Consider the following 17,461-nt stretch of genomic DNA (forward strand, 5'->3'; position numbering starts at 1 on the left):
CTTGTGGCTGCACGTGCGTGTGTGCGTACTACGTGTGGAGTCGCATACAAACGATCGCTCTCAAATTCGACGTCAGATTATTTAATCGTGAGGACTCAAAACGTACCCAGACAACACGAAGTGTAAAATCAGGGCTTACGACAGCTTAAGACATATCTCTGCAGGAACCGTAAATGTAATCGTTTAAAAAACGATTGAACAAGTCTTAGGCCGGAATCAGACTACGCATCGAAGATTGAGACTGAAGATTGAAAGATTGAATTTTGGCTAATCAAAATAATAGGACTTAAATTTTCTTTATCCTCATTGGTCAAATTTCAATTTTCAATCTTCAATCTCAATTTTCGATGCGTAGTCTGATTCCGGCCTTAGAGTAACGTCAATGAGACGAAGGAGCATTTGTTGGAATGGTGATGATAGTCACTCACGTTTGGGAATTCAAACGGAGCATGCAGCGCGTTTGCAAGATGTCACAGTTGAGATAAGTTTACCTTGATCTTCTGTGCCTCGTTGATGCATTGCTGGTAATTGCCAATGTAGAAATTATTTCTCACGTTGAACAGATCGTTGAAGTTAGAGACCCTATAATAAGAGTCTGACTACACGTATATTTTATCTATACTATATTTGAAGCATTGCAATTGGTCCGCCATTTTTTCTCTAAAGACGTAATAATATCACTTGATACTTCGCAGTATTTCATGGCTGTGACTTAAGGTTGATTTATACTGGCCGTAATCTGTTAACTTATGCCGTAATCTGTAAAAATTGACCAATCACAGTCGAATGAGAGGGGAATAATCGATTATAATTGGTCAATTTTTACAGATTACGGCATAAGTTAACAGTTTACGGCCAGTATAAATCAACCTTTAGTATACTTGACGCTCACTATGTAAAATGCGCGCATATGTCTGAAACGGAACGCAGTCTTATTTCTTATGGGCCTTCTACAATAAAGCGGGGAGCACAGACTTTTGCATAAACCATATACATAAAGAATTTGATTGGTCCATTGACTCATGCATAAGAAAATGGACCAATGAAATTCCTTATGCACATGCTTTATGCGTTATGCAAAAGTCTGTGCTCCCCGCTTAAGCCATAAGTCATAAATCGGAAGTAAGAAACTAAAAATTGACGACTGTGATTGGTCCATTTCTAGCTTATGACTTATGATTTGTGACTTACGGCTTATTGTAGAAGGCCCATTAGAGTTCCTAGGAACTCTAACAAGGCCGATCCCCGCATTTTTCTTATAGATTCTTTCGTTCTGAGTGAAAACGCGACGAATGAGTATAATTTTATACGTTTAAGACACGTATTTGTCTTCTAAAATGTAGAGTATAGCTTGCTCTCCTAAAATCTTAATAAATGCACAATTATGCATTTCATGTGCGATAGGCCTTAAGCGGGGAGCACAGACTTTTGCATAACGCATAAACCATATACATAAAGAATTTGATTGGTCCATTGACTCATGTATAAGAAAATGGGCCAATGAAATTCCTTATGTACATGCTTTATGCGTTATGCAAAAGTGTGTGTTGGGGCTCTTATAAAGCCAATGACACATAGAAAAACGTAAAGCGTAAACGTAATCAGTAAGCGAATTGACCAATCACAGTTGAAAACGTAAGCAGCAGCCACTTACGTTCTCAACTGTGATTGGTCAATTCGCTTACTGATTATGTTTACGGCCGTAAGGTTGCGCAGAATAAAAGGAACAGGGAACAGAGAATAAGAATTTCAACCTATCAGAAATCATGTACTATGGAATACACACTGTTTATTCCACAGTATATGATTTCTGATAGGTTGAAATTCTTATTCTCTGGTCTCTGTTCCTTTTGTTCTGCGTAGTCCTTACGTTTTTCTATGTGTCATGGGCTTAAAGGTTGGATTATACTGGCCGTAATTTGTTAACTTATGCTGTAATCTGTAAAAATTGACCAATTATAATCGATTATTCCCCTCTCATTCAACTGTGATTGGTCAATTTTTACAGATTACGGCATAAGTTAACAGTTTACGGCCAGTATAAATCAACCTTTAAGCCAGAAACACATAGAAAAACGTAAGGCCGTAAGCGTAATCAGTAAGGAAATCGTAAGGGTGCTATCCCATGATACGGAAATTACACCGGAACGGAACAGTGAGACCAATCACAATCGCAGAAAGGAAAGTAGAGTAATGATTGCAGAGATCTGATTGGTCTCACTGTTCCGTTCCGGTGTAATTTCCGTATCATGGGACAGCACCCTAACATTGGATTCGTTAAGCCCATGGCACATACAAAAACGTAAGGCCGTAAAACATAATCAGTAAGTGAATTGGCCAATCAAAGACGTCTTATGTGCTGATTCTAGACGTTGTGTTGTTAAGGTATAATATAGTGAATTCGATTGGATGCACTCAGTGCACCCTGGTATGCGTTAAAGCCGTCGTACGCACAAATTAATGTAAAATTGTGTGTTCAATGTAAATATAAAAGTGAATTAAACCAATGAAATCTTACATTTTATTTGTACATAAATTAAATCAATGTACAACAGCTTCAATATGCATTAATGCACTCTAGCTCGTCCAACCGGTTCGCTCTTATTCGCATAAGAGATTTAAAATTATATTATTATAATATTATAAAGATAGCCCGTAAGATGAGTTCCTAAAGAGAACAAGAAAATCAAAATAATATTAATTTGACGTTGTATCGATCAAATTTATATCATTTTTTTTTCCTAATATAATAATTCTTATGTTTTAAAATATAAAATTTTCTAATTTTAATTGATTGATAATATCGAATTTTTGAAAAACGAAACGTCATTCATTCAAAACTGCATGTTGAATAAAATCAATTTTTTCAAATACTCAAGTTGGAAATTTTATTAATGCGAATTCTTTTTGTATATTTTAATTATTGATAAATATATACACAATAATAATGTACGCACCAATAACTGCGTTGATTCTTACAGACTTTTTTTAATAATATTTGTTTCATGATTCTTAGAGTCTTATTTATATTAAATTTAATTATATTACGTTCGTAAAATACATATCTTAAAAAAATAACAAATAAGACGTGGTACTCACATGAAAGGGCAGCAGTTCATGAAGCTTTCTGTGATAATAACAAATCTCTCTAATCACTTCCGCAGAATCGAATTATTATCAGCCAAGAATGACCTCACGCGGTCATGACGCTTTCTTTCATTTTTCTTTATGAATAAAGCTCACACCATATTGATCCCTCGATATTTGAAAATACTCGTAGCGGCCACCTGTCTGATGCACAAGAAAAAAATTTATGTCGCACTTGTCAAAACGATATTGCTGCGTGAATTATAAGCTACGTATGCCATTTTTACATCCGCGTCATTCGCGAAGATATCTCGATAAGTGCCGTAAAAACAATTTGGAGTGTTTTTAACGCGCTTTTATCATTTTAACGAGTTGCCGCATTAGGCGCTTAATAAAAACAGTGCACGCATACGGAATTTCGCCCTGATACAATCGTTCGTTCCTGCAGACGTGCGCATATCCGTTGATTCATTAAAGGAATCTCTCCCGAAGTCCCATCCGAGATCGATACCTCTGCACTCACGTGCGCAGAAGAAACGTAAACAGTGTCGCGAGCGCGTATAAACACAGCGATTCGAGCGGGAGCGTCGCTGTATGTCGCGTATATACTGACAATGAGAAACCGTATCAACGCGATATCAAAGCATTATGAGAGAGACTATCTCGCTGGCGATGCCTTATATTCGTCGTTAGGTGCGTTAACCCCTCGCCCAAAATCGATAATCGGAAATCTGCGAGCATATTTCGACAAATGTCATTGAAGCCTTTTCTCCAAACTCGAGTCTATATGAATCCGCGCCTATTTATTCGAGCTCGACGAGAGGATCTCAAATGTAAATCTTGTACAATTCTTCATCGACATGGAAACACGAGAAACGTACGAAACCGGGAAAAGTTGAAGAAAAAATGTAAGATAAATGTTCTAATACCGAATGAAACGTGTACCTGTATTTTTAATCCCAAATGCTTTTTTGTTACAATATTACAAAGACTGCAATTAAATTGTAGTACTATAACTTTAAAAAAGCATTTGAGATTAATAATAATGTATAAACAAATAAAGTTTTATACCACATAAATGTCCGGACACACAGGATACAAGTTCGATCACATATGTTTACCTTAGTTGCAATTAAGACTTTTTTCTGCAAAAGGAAGGAGATAAATGTTGGAATAAACACACACGAGTGAAAAGTAATCGATCAAAGCGATTCTTCGTGTCTAATAATATTTCTTATGAATTTTTCCAATTCCAGTAAACTAAACGTGAGACCATCATAGAGATCAACATTCACCAGCGCTTGCAACGCAATGTAAATGCACGCGTATATATTCATCCACTAATTCCTAAAGATATTCCGACGCGCAATTTCGCGCACATTTTCGAGGGAAATCCAGATATCTTTCGTCGAGCGACGAGACGTAAAAAAAACGGAGCGACCGCACCGCGATGATATAGAAGAGGCGAATCTGTGGGGAGACTGTCGCCAAGAATAACGTCGGCGGGATACTCACTAGGAAGTTTCCCTCTACACGGCGCTACATCACCCGCGCCGCGGCGGGATGGACGGGCGAGGAAGTCACAGGAGGCGCCGCACCGGCGGGGACATGATCATCGCCCTTCACGTTTCCCTCGGGGACGGTGCAAGGACGTGCGAGTATCGATCTCTCGCGCGCGCTGCAGCAGGTGTCACACGGCACCAGCTGTCGTGCTTCGCACTGCAAAGGCGGCAACCACGGCGACGATGACGACGACGGCGGCGACGAGGAGAGAAAGAGAGGGGTCCTCCGCGGCACGGGGGAAAAACGAAGCGGGGATGAAAACACACCCTCAGGAACGCGGGTCGCGCGCGCACGCGCGCGCCTCACGCTATCTGGGTCACGCGGCGCCGCGCGGGCGCGACGCGCGATCTCTTCGCGCTCGGCTCGAGAGTGCGGCCCGCGACGACTCGCGTCGCCGACGATGATGCGGATGCACGACTACTTCCGCGTCCTGAACGCCGATCGCGTAACTTCGTGCCGAACTTATCATTTTCCGTTCATTCCGCTTCCGCGCGTCAACTTTGCACTAATCATGTAACGGGATACGGGTCGATTAATACGGGAATGATCACCTGAAATATTTTTATATGTCTCAGCTGCGAAAAAAAAATGTGAAATGTTAACTATTGTTTTCTAGGTCTTGTATAGAAATTTAATAATGGAAGATGGTGATTAGAGTTACCTATATATTAAAAGTACTGTTCAGTGTTTTTAATATCTATCTCAAAATAAGTAATATATATTTTCAGTATTATATACTCGTAAATTAGATTTCTGTCAGAGTTTAATATATTTTCCTCTTTTTTAATAAAATTATTCTTTGCGAACTTTTGAATATGTAATTCCGTCGAAAATCCGCAATCAGAAAGCATTATATTCATTACAATTTTTATTTTTTTTAAAATACTGTCATAATAAATTATTTAACGTGCATATGTTCCATTTAACATTTATTCAGTGTTTTTAGTCACTTTTCAGAAATTGTAGTTAACTTCATACGATAATGTTTTCAAATACTAATAAATTAGAAAACACTCGATAATATATGATACGATGTATTATTAAGAATACTGATTTTAATTAGAGTATAAAAACACTCCAAATAAAAAAAATCAGGTGACTGTGTTTCCAGATTAACATACCGATGACGCAACTGTCGCATTATGGCTTACCACTACAAAAAGCGATTGATGCGATATCATTAATGTATTGTTATATGTTAAGCTTCATCATTTCATTGGTTTCTGTCATAGAAGAGCGCCTTTGTTTAGCTATTAAGAAAAATTAGAATGGTATAAATACTTTTACACACCAATGGACAATGGTTTTTAATTTTTACGCTGCTAAAATACATTAAACTATAAATTATAGCAAAATTTATTAGTGACTTCTAATGATCTTGTCATGTCTGAAAATGTTGTCGGCAATAAATGTATCAAAGAGTTACATAATTGTGCGAAATGTTGAGTTTGAGTTTTTCATTTTTCATCGGTTTTCCTAAATCCCTTTTTTTCAAATGGATATAATGAAGAAAAATTCATACAAAGGAGAGGATATTTTGCAGAGCTTTTAAAAAAGAAGATGGCGAAAAATCGGTTTTTATTCGCAAACACTTAAACGAGTCGATAAATTTTAAGGCTTTATTAATGGTATTTTATAGCACGTTAAGATTGTCTTAAATATGATTTTAAAATGCAATCATTTTGTTATAGACTGATTAAAGTGTTAAGATCATCTTAACGTCTAATACGATTCTGCGATTGATTTACATATATATCTTTTAAGATGTCATAAATCACAGAATTGTATTAGCATTTTAAGGCATTATAAGACTATACTTAAGACGGTCTTAAATATAAAAATCAACCATGAATATCGATTTTAAAACAATCTTAAATATAAGATCGGATTATAAATACTATTCAAAGCAAAATAGTTAAATTAATAGCGCAAATTAATGGTGACACGATTCTTTGCAATGTCGCTATTTCTGCAGTAAACGCGCATAACTGCCTGCTGTCTATGTTTGAATCATTTGAATGATGTATATATTATAGATTTATGAACGAATGCATGATTTATGATTTTTGTCAATAACAAGCAATTTCAAATTTTATAGTAACATTAACGACACAAGGTACTTGCCAGGCTCTTCTCAATTCTTCGAAAAGAATCCCATGTCGCATCCTCTTCTACATTTTGAGAATGAATACCACAGGCACGCCTCAAGCTGATCATCTTCAATATTAGAAGAATATTGGTGCAGACAATTGATTACAATAAGGCGCGAGCCGTTCGATTGCAGCGTTATTGTGAAACGCATCCTTGGCCTAGAATGGCCTAGATTGTCAAGAGATCTCAAAGAGATATATTGCGAGAGTCTGGTTGCGCGTCGATCTTCTTCACTGTTCGCGACAATAATGTTTCGCCGATCGACCAGATCGCCGATTTTGCACTGTTTTCTTCTGTCGTGGACCCTCTCAACTTTATTCCGCGCGCAAAAGCCACCACCTGCTGGCGCGGTTACGTGCTACGACGTTTTTACCTTAAAGCAACGTCGGATATACGCTCGAGCATGCGCCTCTGAAAGTGGGTCATTAGGAGCTTGACCGAAATCTCTTCAGCCAGGATTTCGCGCTAGTTCCTTAAATTCGCCGATCGTTAATCGACGAGAAGCGGTGCGTGACTTGCGCGTTTTGCACGGTGTGTCGAAGGACAATCCTCGCGATTGTTTTCGTCGAATAAGAGGATAAATCACTTTTGTGTTTACTCTAAATAACGAAAGAAATAATTACTTGACAATTTTTTATACTACAAAAAAATTTTAATTATATTCTATAAGAATCTTTGTTAAAATAACATTTAAAATTTTATGAATATTTATAAGACAACATAAATAATGCTTTTTGTCAAATCTCTTCTATTATAATAAATAAATAATTAAATGGCTCTTATATCATAAATTTATAAACCCGTGCTGAATACATGCATAGAATTATTAACACTAGTACATTTTGCACGTATTTTAAAGTTTATTTTAAGCACGTGCTTCTCGTCAAAAAATATTTTATATAAATACTTACAATATAATAATAATAATAATAATAATAATAATATACTCAGTGGTTCTTCAGCATTCTCTCTCTAAAAGATTTTTAAAGATAATTCCTTACATTTATTGTATGTTCGAAATATATAGCTTATTATTATAATTTCAAAAATATAATTATCAAAACTGAAGGAAAAATTATACTTTATCACAAAATGTCAAAAGTCACTCAGGTTATTTTAATGAAACTTTGAAATATAGTTTCAATTTTTAAATACATATAATAATAAAACTGATATATGTATAGTTTTACACACACACATACCACACGCTCGCGTGTATGTGTGTACAACACATGTTCACACGTTTACAACTAAGAGGTTCTGCTTAATAACGCGACATAATGTCTACTGTTGTTGAAATTATGCTAATGCCAATTATGTGCAATTGCAATATTCAATTTATCTAGATCAAGTTACTTGGAAGAGTAGGCTATCGTTTATGAGATACACATTGCGAATGGATGCCCCGTTTTTATGTCCACTAATATCATCAAGCACTTGTATAATATAAGAAAAAGAAAAATAATTTAATAATTAAAAGATAATGATTTATAATATATTTTTATTATGAGTTTTATATAATCTCTCTTATACTTTATTTTTCTTTCAATTAATAATAAATGTACGTAGCACAAAAATATTACTCTATTTGTTATAATATATTATTAATACTATGCAAATAAATTAATCGTTGAACAAATACGCCGGTGTATCCTTTTTTCGATCTCTTTGATCACCGTTTGTTGAATTTTCAACATCAACTAGAGTCATAACGGTTTCCAGTTAAGAAAAAGAAGAATTTGAAATACAGACGATGCAACACGTTTATTTAGTTTTAGTCTTGGCGTGCAGTTGCAAAATTTAAGTTACTTGCTTGAAAATCTCTCCTCAGCTTAAGTTAATTATTTATGAATGTTTAGTTAATTCTTATGTAAAATAAAAAATCGATTTGTTATTAGCTTATTTACTTATATTACTTGAATTATTCGAAATACATGCATTATTTATTTTGTAATTCCGTTTCTATTAGAAATGAGTTAAATAGAATTTAAATAATGTAAAGAAATATACTTAAATTTATCCTGAAAAAAAAGTTTTATGGTTATATAAAATTATATATAAAACATCTTTTCTCCATTTTTTTATTTATTTATTATATGCAAATAGAATTATACAAATAAATTTAGAAGTATCATAATGACTAGGCTGGGGCCACAACCTCACTTTAAGAAGCCCTAAGCCGTAAAGCCGTAAAAAATTGACCAATCACAGTAGATTATTTTTCTCGCATTCAACTATGATTGGCCAATTTCTTATGGCTTTACGGCTTAAGGCAATTCTTAAAGCGAGGTTGTGGATCCAGTCTAAGTACTGTACTTGTGGTTGAAATAAAATCATTAAGTTGTTTATTTCACAATTATCTAATTTTTTTATTGTCAGAATGAGGATTAAACCTTGACAGAGGATGTATTTATTATTATTATTTGCAAAATTGTTGTAAGAATATTCGTAATCCATTTATATGGAATTATTCTCTTGGATACATTTATTGATCCAATCCCGATAGAAGTAGACTCGCGTGAATATATCTGGACGTCCTTTAGCGCAAGGTATTCCCCAGGATACCACGCCTATCTGCTCATTGTCAGCTACCAGAGGACCGCCAGAATCACCCTACACATATAAATAATATAATAAATTTTTTCTTGTAAATGTTGTTCTGACTATTTTTAACAAAAATTAATTATAATTGCAATGTATATTGCATATACATATAATTATCGAATTATATTATGTATAATTAAAAATATATTGTGATTAAATTAACATATTCGATGTATATTTTATATTTAAAACATATTATCTTTAAGAATAATGTCATAATATATTATATTGTCTTTATACATTAAAAAATATACTGTTTCTGTAATTAAAATAATTTAGAGTTTTTCAATTAAGCATTTAATATCGTGCTAAATGCTATTAATATTTGTAAAATGTATGTGTATTATTGATATCATGCGTTCCCTCATGACGAAAGAACTCTCTTCCTGAATACTCAATCAGATTAGTATTTACTTACATGACAGGCGCCTTCGCCCTGTTTGTTGAGTGTGCAGATATTAGCGTTGGTAACGCGAAAGCTGCTAGATGCGCACTGCTTTTGATTCATGACTGTGAGTTGAATATGGTGTAAATCGTTTGGCGTGTTTCCCGGATACTGTAATAACCCACATATAAATAATTTATATAAATTAACCGGAAAATAATAATCGTTAAAATTAATTCATCAATTTTAATTATTTTAATAATATAATTTGAATTATCAAATAATCATTTAAATCCACTTCATTATTTAATTAACAACAACTGAGTGTCTCAAATGTATGGAAAACGGACAATTAGTTTTCTTATAACTTAAGTGCGTTTTTTAAATTTAATTTACAACGCGCTGTAAATTTTATTTTATCTTTTTTTTACAAGTATCGAACAATAATGATAAAGCTTACAGCACGTGAGCGTGAAAAACGAACACACAGCCCCATTATAATTTATAGATATGTATTTATAGATATATATAGCCATTCTAATTTTAGATATTTATAGATAATTAATAATTATTAATAGATAATTTTAGATAATTATTGATATTTATAGATACAAGGCTAAAATTTTTGTGTCTTTCAACATAACAATAGATAAGTATTTTATATTTACACTGGTAGTACCCCAGCCTGACAGTGTGGCCGGATAATTGGATTTGTCAAAGTTTTTGGTGGGCAGAGCAATTGATTTCACTTTGTCTCCAAAAACGATATCCTTGTTCACTTTAATTAATCCAACGTCATTCCAGATGAGGACGGAATTATAGTAAGGATGTACCAATTTCTTGATCGATAAGTATTTATCACCGCCTTTGTTTAGAGTGTTAGTGCCCAATACAACAGTGATAGCCGTGTCATTAAAACTATACATAAAATAAAATTATATATAATAAAATTAGCCGTACATAACAATTCTCTCGAACAACTATTTTTTGCCATAATATTAGATTTATAATAAAAAAATTTTGAGACTTATTTGAAAAAATATGATAATATTAATTATATATTGTTATTAATTACGTATTTAAGCACGTAATTAATTATACGTGCGTTAGAAAATTGTGGAATGTCTTGTTTAATTGTTAAATATATTTACTATATGTAAAATAATATATTTTAAGAACAGTTGTCGCACATACCCAGTCAAGCAATGAGAAGCTGTAAGGATCCATCTATTATTTATTACGGAACCTCCACAGAAGTGATTATCGTTAATACGAAGTGATGCTTGATAAGGAAATTGTCCTTCATTGGCAGGTTTACCGCCTACGATTTTCGTGATTTGTTGAACTGACTCGTCAGCTAAGTAATTATAAAAAAACTTTATATAAAAAAAAGGCTCTGTAATATTTTTTTATTTACTTAAAATAGAATCATGTTCAATATTTATTTGTTTAGCATCCATTAATTTTCATGTTTTTATTATTGTTTAATTTAATAAATTAAAATAAGATTTTAATGTATAAATAATGTATAAATAATGTATAAATAATGTATAAATAAATTACATCACACACTAAATTAATAATTAATACAATAAATTATTAAATTATTAATAATAAATTGCAATAAATAACAAAAAATAATAATATGTAAAACAAATTTTTAATTTTATTCTGATTTTAATTTGTTTATTGTCAACATCTTGAAATGGATCTCTCTTCGCATTGTTCTAATTATATATTAATCATAATTGTATTTTTATACAATTTTACAAGGTAATTGATTATCATTTAATTTAATTGTTACTAAATTAACAAAATGGATGTGTAGTTACTTGCAATATATTGTAATTTCACATTATATTCATTTTAATTTATTGCCTTGAGAATTGACTTTTTTACTGATTAATTGACTCTTACATTATATTCTTTTCTTTACATTCTTTATTATTTATATTCATTACTGACACTGTTTTATTATTTTACTATTTGATTTAGAAATGTGGAGCTTTTACATTATTTAATGATTGCTTTTTGTCGGACTCTTGCCAATTTGCGCCGAGATGATTAAGTCTTCAATAGCGAGTGAGATTAAATACTCACATCACAAAATTTATATACTTATTTTTCGTATTTTATAATATTTTTACACATGTATTCGTTTTTAATATCATATTCTGTACATCGTTAACGATATCTTGCGATTTTTTAACATTGATAATGACCTAATAAAGGTCGAAACGTCTCTGTTTTTAAATTTTATTAAACTTTATATTTATTTTTAACTAATGACATTTTATATTTACTAAGACCTTTATATTTTAACGAATGTTGGCTCGTAGCCCTGTTGTTTTAATTATTTTTTAATTTTATTTAATATTTACATATGGATTTAATTTATATGTTATTTAATATATATAAAACTAAGGATGCATTCGACTAGTATCTGATATCTTTTCAACGATATATGCAAAACTCAAATTTTATATTGAAAATGTTTTGTTGACGTCCATCGTGGTGCGAATATCCTGAAAACTTTCATTATGGCTGCTATATTTCTAAAAATGTATATCAATGATAATAAAAGTCACATATATTGCCAGAAACCACAGATACTAACCAGATATCCGGTGCATCTCTAAATAAAATCATTTTCAGCGAAAATGATTTTTATGACAGTTGAATTTTACAACAATTTATTACAAATTTAAGAACCAAAAAGAAGAGACTCTTCATTATTAATTAATATTTATTAAATATATGTGCTAAAACACATACAAAAAAATATCAATTTATAGAAGTATATATAGGAGTCTTAATACCTATATTCTTACCTGACAATTCATGTATTGCAATAATACTTAAGACGCAGAGTATTGGCAACATTTTTAGTACACAATAAAATTAATCAGTAGAGCTTTACTTTGTTTTCTACAGTGTTTGATGATTTAGTGCTAATTAATTTTTACACTCGTTTACCACCAGTTCTTATATACGCAGTAAACGATGATAATTAAGGAAACGTTGGGCATTTAAATTTAGGTCAGACATCGGACATAAAAAGAAAATGCATTGTCCGGATGTATCTCATGTACGATGTGATAGGGTAAGGTGATATGCTGTCACGCCAGTAGCTACGAAAATTTATAGCCGGATATAGTTGCTATCGTTGTTGTACAAAAAATGTGTATTGCTGAAATAAATTGCAATTTAAACGCGATTTGGGTTGAGCGATAGAGATAGCAGTGATCAATAATTAATAATAATATATATAATATAAAATCTAAATGTATTGAATTATCAAAATTGATGTAAATAATCTGCTTATATATATATTTTTTATTTTTATGAATTTAATAATAAAATAAATAAAAGCATTTGCATATACTTATTTTCTCTCTCTTCGCACATTTTTATATATTATTATTATGATTCTACGCATTTGGAATTATTTGTAATAAATCTATGAAATTATTTTATTAAAAAAATGTTTTTCCCTTGTGTTGTTTTATCATTTTCATTTAGATATGTTTAAAGAACACAACTTAAGGCAAAATATAATTACATAATATTTAAAATTAGACACTAAAATGTAAGCATGTGACATAGATAACAATACAAGATAATTATTTTAGACATCTTGTGTTCAAAATAATGGGAGACAAATTTATATTTTATAATGAGCGATCCATTGTCTTTTAAGACATCTTTGTATTTTGTGAGATATTTTAACATCAAATCTGTAAATTTGATGTGACTTTTATTACGAAAATTACAAAGAAGACAAATTAAAAATTGTATTAGCTGAAGATGACTCCAAAGAGAGTCGAAACGTTCTGTATTTATGTGGAATAAATTTGAATAATCAATAAAAGTGAATAAATCCACTTTTTACTGATTGCGATATACCAACAACAACGCTGCATTCTCATTCGCCCCATGTCAGGAATACATGGTTTTTTGAATCAAGAGGGTTCGTAAGGAGATTACGTCTCTAAAATTAATTAAAGAAACCTATGATATATGTATATATATATATATACACGCGTTTAAGTCCAATTAACTCATCGAATCAATATCGATGATTCTAACGGCAATTCGATATCGATTCGACGTATAATTGGCTGTCGATTATTTCTTACACGCGTATTTACTTTCACTTATTGTAAAATATGAAATTAATGTATAATTAATTAATATAAATTAAAATTCATAGGAAATATATTGGCGATACTTTTAAGATTACGTTCTGCATGTTTATGGAAACTTGAGCGATAATTTTATTCAGTATTACGAATTTGTGGCAAGCAAAACGTGTTATATTCCGCGATAATTTTATATTTCGCATAATCACGTCATCAGTTATTCAATTTTACGGCGAGCGATATGCGCCAGGGATATTTATAAAATTCACTTCAACCTCACACACATGCACTTATCTCGTATCTCCTAATACATTTGCCAAGTCTGGTGATTCGATAACGTATGTATATCTTTAATAATATGTTAGTATTCTGACGCATTTTCTTAAAAATTCAACGAATTACTTTGGAAAAAATACTAAAGAAAATACAATAAAATAATAAAAGAGGATAAAATGAAGAATTAATTTAAAAATAATATCGAGAAATCTTATTTTATTCGTACAAATGCCGAACGAGTTTATATTTTAAATATCTAAACTTTCATTTGTTTTTACGATTTAAATAAATATAATGTATATGTATAACATCATATTATAAAATTATACGATCGTTTATCTTCCTATATTCGTTTATCTTACTATATCGATTATCTTTATTGCTGACCTTTGGAAGAAAGATTGAAGGTTACAATTCTCTTTCGTAAAATATGTAAATGCCTATATAAATACTTAACTAACATATAATTATACAAAGGAACACGTCGGAGGCAGGTCGCAGAATTAACAGACACAATAATGTTTGCATTTTAAGTTTTTTTTTTATTAAAATAAATCGAAAATAACGCGAATTGCGACGTTGCATTATCAAAAAGTCAAAGCCTACATATCGCGCTGAAACTGAAACACTCGCATCAATTCGCACCAACTCGCATCGATATCTGACATATTGTTATTCCAAGCGCGGAGTTTTGTGTTTGATCTCGACTTCGACGTTGACCCGTGTATGGTGTTTCGCAACGCCCGTAATCCCGCCTAAACGAAGTCCGTATAAAATATGCAAATGGGTACTCACAACCAGAAATTAAAAATAAAGACACCGTTTCGCTTATATTATAACGATAAAAATAAATAAAAATAAACAAGCTCATAGCAGAGCCTTTATCATGTGCTATATCGGATGCGTTCGGTTTGGGCATTTATGCGTTGTGAGCCTCATTCGATCTCCTTTCCGCAAGAAATATGACAAAGATAGAATGAAACTTACAGCATGTGTGAGTGCTCAAACCGAATGTAGCCATTGTTTCTTTGCTCTCCCTTTTTTCTTTTTTTTCTCTTTAAACAACGCAAGCAATCTTAGTGAATATTATTTTATGTAGCAAATATAAAAAAAGCTACATTATTTCAATTCATTACCTGTAGACTCCTTTGTCCATAGATAACAAATGTTCTTTAAGTATCTGTAGAAAGTAAAATTGTAACTTTCGCGTAAAAGTCCTGTATCACGCAATATAGATGATGTTTTTGTGATATACGTGTATACATACACACACATATACATATATAGGATGTCCTACACTCAAAATATTATAGCAACAAAGTTTTTGAAAACTCAAGTGAAAAATTTACAAGTAAATTATTTTATAGACAATTATTTATTTATATATATATATATATATATATATATACTGATGAGTACGCATTTCAGTGTGTTCACTAAAAAGCTGCGTACAATCGAAGGAAAGAAAGAATAAGAAATTCGACCTATTAGAAACTGTGTATTCCAGTACATGGTCTCTGAGTTGGAATTTTTATTCTCTATTCCCTCTTCTTTTGATCGTTCGCATATCTAATACTATTACTGGTGTTCATCTAAACATAGTCTGTAACTGGCCATATTTAAACTCTTGTATCTCAGAAACTATTATTTAAAATAAAAGTTTACAAATAATTTTACTTAATTTTTTGAGAACTTTTTTGTGTAATATTTTGAGTCGTAAATTTTAGGATATCCTGTGTGTGTGTGTGTGTGTGTGTGTGTGTGTGTGTGTGTGTGTGTGTGTGTGTGTGTGTGTGTGTGTATATATATTAATATACATTTAATACCATGTGTGCACGCGTGCGCGTATTATGTATTATACACACAATAATCACCGTATGCCACATAAATAGTGAAAAGTAGCATTCAAATTTTATGATTGTCTAGTATATCTGTTATGTGAATAATTACATATATATTTATATACTATATTTCTCAATGAGAGAAGCTCCACGCCAGTAGCTAATTCTGGTGGGAATAACCGAGTATTTCTTTCACGCGATATTTTTATCATTCGATATTCAACGATATATGTTACACAAGCGAAGATCGAAAGCAATATTTCATAAATTGTGAATTCAAATTTCGATGTTACAGATATACGAAGATCTCTATCTTTTATTTATAACAATGAAAATTGACAATTAATATAAGATCTTATTTTGCATATCTGTAGCAAGGAAAATTAAATTCACGAAATGATATCATTTTCGATCCCCTTGATTTAACAGTACTAAAAATAGAATTTTCTTCTCAGAACATTAAATTATATTAATTACTTATCTAACGAGAATTACAACATCGAATGTCAGCACCTTATTATTTTACTTACGTATAGCGTGATAAACGTATACTTATTTAATACGCTTTTATTTGTAACTGAACTTGTTATATACTAAAGTAAATATATTCTTTTCAAGAGAAATGATAAATGCCTTATCGAGTCAGAACACTGGTTGTTCGTGTGAGTTAAAATGATGCTTTATTGTATTTTGATAATAACAACGTTTCGATCCTAATTTGGATCTTTTTCAAGTCTCAAAGTTCATATAATAATTAACATTGTTAACATTGTGCTCCCTAGAACAATGTAACAATCATAGAAAATAGAATACAAGTTGTCATGTCAAGAGTTAAACTACTTCTAATGAGTGTTCTGACTCGATAAGGCATTTATCATTTCTCTTGGATTTATTCAACCGAGTCAATTTTATTAAGTTATATTTTTATATTTATATTCTTTTCGTTATGTTTGTTCAATTAAAAACAGATTGATCTTAACATATATATTTTATCCTTATAAAAATATATGTTACAAGAAATAAACACAATTCATATTGTATTATGCTAAAGGCGACAGCATCAATAAGGAATACCGTAACTGTAAACACTAAAACGTTAAAATGATTATCTTCTTGAAAATGTTTTGTTTATGAATTGTAATTGAACTGAATTTTATCATAATTAACTAAATACATAACTTTTTTAAATGTTACTGATAAACTGATATTGAAAAATAATTGTAATTGAAAATATTGTCAATGTGTACTTTTCATTGTTGCTATTAAAAATAATTAAAAATAATATAGACCATGTAATGGATCAATATAAAACTATGATCTGTTCCTTTTGTCACATTATGTTATATAAAACTGGGACAATATATTAAATGCAATTGAACACAGATATACATATATATATATATATATATATA

The 17,461-nt window shown here is 31.4% G+C and overlaps 1 protein-coding gene across 1 annotated transcript; it reads right to left on the reverse strand.

Moving 5' to 3' along the window:
- Positions 1-9,258: 9,258 nt before the first annotated feature.
- LOC108775312 (chymotrypsin-2) lies at positions 9,259-12,673 on the reverse strand. Its single transcript, XM_018541641.1, has 5 exons — positions 12,610-12,673; positions 10,985-11,147; positions 10,459-10,708; positions 9,824-9,961; positions 9,259-9,414 (listed from the first exon to the last, which is right to left on the reverse strand). The coding sequence occupies exons 1-5, from the start codon at positions 12,671-12,673 to the stop codon at positions 9,259-9,261; spliced, it is 771 nt and encodes a 256-aa protein (XP_018397143.1).
- Positions 12,674-17,461: the final 4,788 nt, after the last annotated feature.

Source organism: Cyphomyrmex costatus, unplaced genomic scaffold, assembly GCF_001594065.2.
Source record: "Cyphomyrmex costatus isolate MS0001 unplaced genomic scaffold, Ccosl1.0 scaffold297, whole genome shotgun sequence".
Classification (NCBI taxonomy): domain Eukaryota; kingdom Metazoa; phylum Arthropoda; class Insecta; order Hymenoptera; family Formicidae; genus Cyphomyrmex; species Cyphomyrmex costatus.